The following is a 1,202-nucleotide window of genomic DNA, read 5'->3' on the forward strand; positions in this document are numbered from 1 at the left end:
AAACTGAACGTGCTGAATAATATGACCCAAACAGAAAATAAAGATATCTTTGCAGCACCGGGAGAGACTAAATTCAACTTTTCTCCTACAGACGCCAGATACTCAACMCAATTTATTTAATGGCTAAAAATGAGAATTTTGSATGATATGTCTCCTTTAAAATGTAACCGAAACATAATTTTGTTCCCTTGTGTTATAGCAGTTTCAAGATGTTATAATTTGCACATTTTTTWAAAAAACAGATATGCCATATGGCTGGGAGCAGGAGACGGATGAAAAAGGACAAATAATTTATGTTGAGTAAGTTYACGGTTGAGTGAATTCTCTTTTTATTTTTTCACGTTTTTTGTAACTGCTCACCTTTCTGCTTTCAGCCACATCAACAAGCGCACCACGTACTTTGACCCACGCCAGGCTTTTACAGTGGAGGATGTGATGGTGAAGCCGAAACGCTACGATGGAAACACYGCCGCCCTGGAGATTCTGCAGGGCCGCGACCTGTCCGACAGGGTGGTCCTCATCACTGGGGGAAACTCCGGCATCGGTAAGTGTCGTTAGGTTTGTGTTTTCTCTTTTTTATGCTTTGCTTTTTGTGTTGGAAGACGGTGGCCTGCCCAGAAAAGTGCGATACCCGGATGCTGCCACTAGATGGTAAGATTACACCTTCGTGGATGAGGGTCCCTCTGAGGAGTCTTTCACATAGCATCAATAGAGGCCCTATTGRAAGCTGAACGGCATAAMCATGTCGCCGCCATATTGGAGGTGGCAGAGAGGAGAAAGCAAAATGCCTCGTTGTTGTGCGGCTTGGAAATATTCCAACACTTCAGATGTCCAAACAAAATAAGACGGAATTACCTTTCACATACTACTTACTTACACTTACTATAGATTGTATTTAAGCCATAGTCTGCACGATTTTCACCATTTTAACATTGTTTTGGGAGAGTAAACTTGTCAACAAAAATACTGGTTTATGGTTTCCTGCTCACAATTCATATGGCATTTACTTTAGACTACACACAGTATTAGATGAAAAAAAAATACATACATATATACACATACATACATACATACATACAAACATACATACATATATATACATACATACATACATACAAACAAACATACATACATATATATACATACATACATACATACAAACAAACATACATACATATATATACATACATACATACATACAT

General features: G+C 38.4%; 1 protein-coding gene across 1 annotated transcript in view; it reads left to right on the forward strand.

Moving 5' to 3' along the window:
- Window positions 1–244: 244 nt before the first annotated feature.
- Window positions 245–1,202, forward strand: part of wwox (WW domain containing oxidoreductase) — a 135,439-nt gene continuing 134,481 nt past the window's right edge. Inside the window, exons 1-2 of the mRNA XM_014012304.1 lie at window positions 245–300; window positions 375–544. Of these exons, the coding sequence (XP_013867758.1) occupies window positions 245–300; window positions 375–544 (226 nt within the window). The remainder of the gene's footprint in view (window positions 301–374; window positions 545–1,202) is intronic.

Source organism: Austrofundulus limnaeus, unplaced genomic scaffold (assembly GCF_001266775.1).
Source record: "Austrofundulus limnaeus strain Quisiro unplaced genomic scaffold, Austrofundulus_limnaeus-1.0 Scaffold90, whole genome shotgun sequence".
In the NCBI taxonomy this organism is placed as follows: Eukaryota; Metazoa; Chordata; class Actinopteri; order Cyprinodontiformes; family Rivulidae; genus Austrofundulus; species Austrofundulus limnaeus.